Source organism: Phalangium opilio, unplaced genomic scaffold (genome assembly GCF_054372755.1).
Source record: "Phalangium opilio isolate 3A_F unplaced genomic scaffold, DU_Popi_V2 ptg000061l_1, whole genome shotgun sequence".
Lineage (NCBI taxonomy): Eukaryota > Metazoa > Arthropoda > Arachnida > Opiliones > Phalangiidae > Phalangium > Phalangium opilio.
In genome coordinates this window covers 425,172-427,642 of record NW_028324178.1, presented here as the reverse complement: position 1 = coordinate 427,642, position 2,471 = coordinate 425,172, and the positions used below count along the sequence as shown (strand labels likewise).

General features: G+C 42.5%; 1 protein-coding gene across 1 annotated transcript; it reads left to right on the top strand.

Annotated features, from left to right (window-relative positions):
* The first annotated feature begins 301 nt into the window (after positions 1-301).
* Positions 302-1,086, top strand: LOC149663501 (uncharacterized). Its single transcript, XM_089841871.1, has 2 exons — positions 302-681; positions 753-1,086. Exons 1-2 carry the CDS (start codon positions 302-304, stop codon positions 1,084-1,086), a joined length of 714 nt encoding a protein of 237 aa, XP_089697997.1.
* The last annotated feature ends 1,385 nt before the right edge of the window (positions 1,087-2,471 follow it).

Below are 2,471 nucleotides of genomic sequence, written 5' to 3'. Positions count from 1 at the left end.
ACCTTAACGATAGAAAACTACGACACTTGGAAATTGCTAGTAGACGCACTACTGGTTAAAAACGACTATTGGGAATACGTCGATGGAAGCAATCTAAGACCAATACTAATCACTGGAACCGGAGGAAACTTTCAAGAAGTAGCAAAATGGGATAGAGCGGACAAGAAGGCGAAATCCGATTTAATCCTGGCAATCAGTCCATCTGAATTGAAGCAAGTTAAAAGCTGCGTAACTTCGCATGAAGTCCATCTACCAATCCAAGGGGCCAGCTCGAAAAGCCACACTGCTTAAGAGACTCACTATGAATAAGATGAGAGAAGGCGACAACGTTCGGGAACACGTCGACCAATTCTTTGACGCAGTGGACAAATTGGAGGAGATGGAACTGGAGATAAACAAAGACCTACTGGCAATCATGCTCCTGTACAGCCTACCCGAAAGTTTTGAAAACTTCAGATGCGCCATTGAATCCAGGGATTCTCTACCAGATCCAGAAGCCTTGAAGATTAAAATCTTGGAAGAGTCCGATGCCAGAAAGTCGAAAGAAGAAGACACGGTGCCAAACGCGATGGTGGCTTGCAGCTCAAATACACGAAAGAAAACGGAAAGACGCAAAGACAGCCACTGGAAGAGTCATGAAAAACCTTACGAGAAATCGGAATTCAGATTCAAATGTCATCGGTGTTGAAAACCTGGCCACAAGGCAAGTGAATGTCGAACAAAGATTCAAAATTCTGCAATCGTTGCTGAAGAGAAGCTAGTTCCGACGAGTACGCGTTCCAAATTCAAAGAAGCACTGATACGTGGTGCATTGATAGCGGTGCAACATCACATATGACATCAAAAAGGGAAAATTTCGTGGACTTGGAAAAGACGGACAAGTCATTAAACTTGGCAAATGAGGAATCGACAAAAGTTTTTGGAATTGGTGAAATTAAAATTTCAGCGGCAAACGGAAAAACCGGCAAAGTCTTAAAACTGGAAAATGCCCTACACGTACCTGATCTCCGCACAAATTTGATGTCAGTTTCCAAGATCACGGATAAAATCACCATGTCCTGTTCAAGAAAACCAACGCGTTTATAATGAAAGACAACGGTGAAGTAATAGCGGTAGCAGACCGCATTGGAGACCTCTACTCCTTACGAAAGAACAAGGAAGAAGCTGTCATCGCGGAACCAGAATTCCCAGCAAAATCGAACCTCGAAGATTGGTACTTCCGGTTGGGACACCTTAATGAAAAAAGCGTAAAAGACATGTATCGAAACGATTTAGCCATTGGAATGAATTTGGACAAAGACGGAACTCTCGGCGTATGCGAAACTTGCGTAATGGGAAAACAGACCCGTACACCTTTGCCGAAGTCGAGACCTGAAAGAACTTCGAACCTGTTGGAAATTGTACACACCGACGTCTGCGGCCCAATGCGAGTAGCCTCGATGGGTGGAGCTAAATACTTCGCTGTCTTCACCGACGACAAGTCCAGATGGAGTGAAGTTGCATTCCTGAAAAAGAAAAACGAAGTCTTGGAAGCCTTTAAGGATTAGAAGAAACGAGTTGAAACCCAAACTGGAAAGAAAATTAAAAATCTAGAATCAGACAACGGCACAGAATTCTGCAATACAGAATTTGACAATTTCTTACGAGACAACGGTATTGAACGAAAACTAACGGTACCTTACACACCGGAACAGAACGGAATTTCGGAACGAATAAACCGTTCTTTAGTTGAGATGGCCAGGTGCATGATGATACATGCGAAACTTCCACCCTCATTTTGGGCTGAAGCAATAACAACTGCAAACCACGTCCGAAATCGATGTCCTTCCAGAAGTATACAAGGAGAAATCCCGTTTACAAGATGGACGAAAAAACGACCAACCCTAAACTATCTCAGGATCTTCGGTCAGAAAGCGCTGATGCTTGAAAAAAGTCAACACAAAGGAAAATTCGAACCTCGAAGCCAAGAATGCATATTTATTGGTTACTCGGATGAATCGAAGGCATATCGAATTTGGCTGCCAAAGGACCGGAAGATTGTCAGGAGTAGAAACGTGAAATTCCTTAACAAATTCGAGGCAAATCCAAATTATGAGGACTTCATAAGTATCGAAGTCTACACAAAATACGGATTGAAAACCGAACAACGCAAAATTACTTTGGAAACCAAATCCGAAGAATATCCAGAAGATAAGAAAATCCCCATTGAACCACCAGAAATGAAGATAGGACCAGGCAGACCAAAGTTAATCAAGTCGGGAAACCCAGGGAGACCAAGAAAACTCTACAATATGATTCCAATTGAAGCAAACATTGAAGGCGAAAGCGACATCGTCAAAAACCTAGATGAAACTGCAAATCTAATCAGTTTACCAGATCCTAACAATATGAAAGAAGCGTTGGCCACTGCAGATGCCGAAAAATGGAAGGAAGCCACGCTAAGCGAATACAAATTACAAATCAAATGTAAA

Coding starts and splice junctions, on each gene's coding strand:
- LOC149663501 (XM_089841871.1), top strand. CDS start 302: ATGAATAAGATGAGAGAAGGCGACAACGTTCGGGAACACGTCGACCAA. Junction 682..752: donor TTCAGATTCAAATGTCATCG/GTGTTGAAAACC, acceptor TCGTTGCTGAAG/AGAAGCTAGTTCCGACGAGT.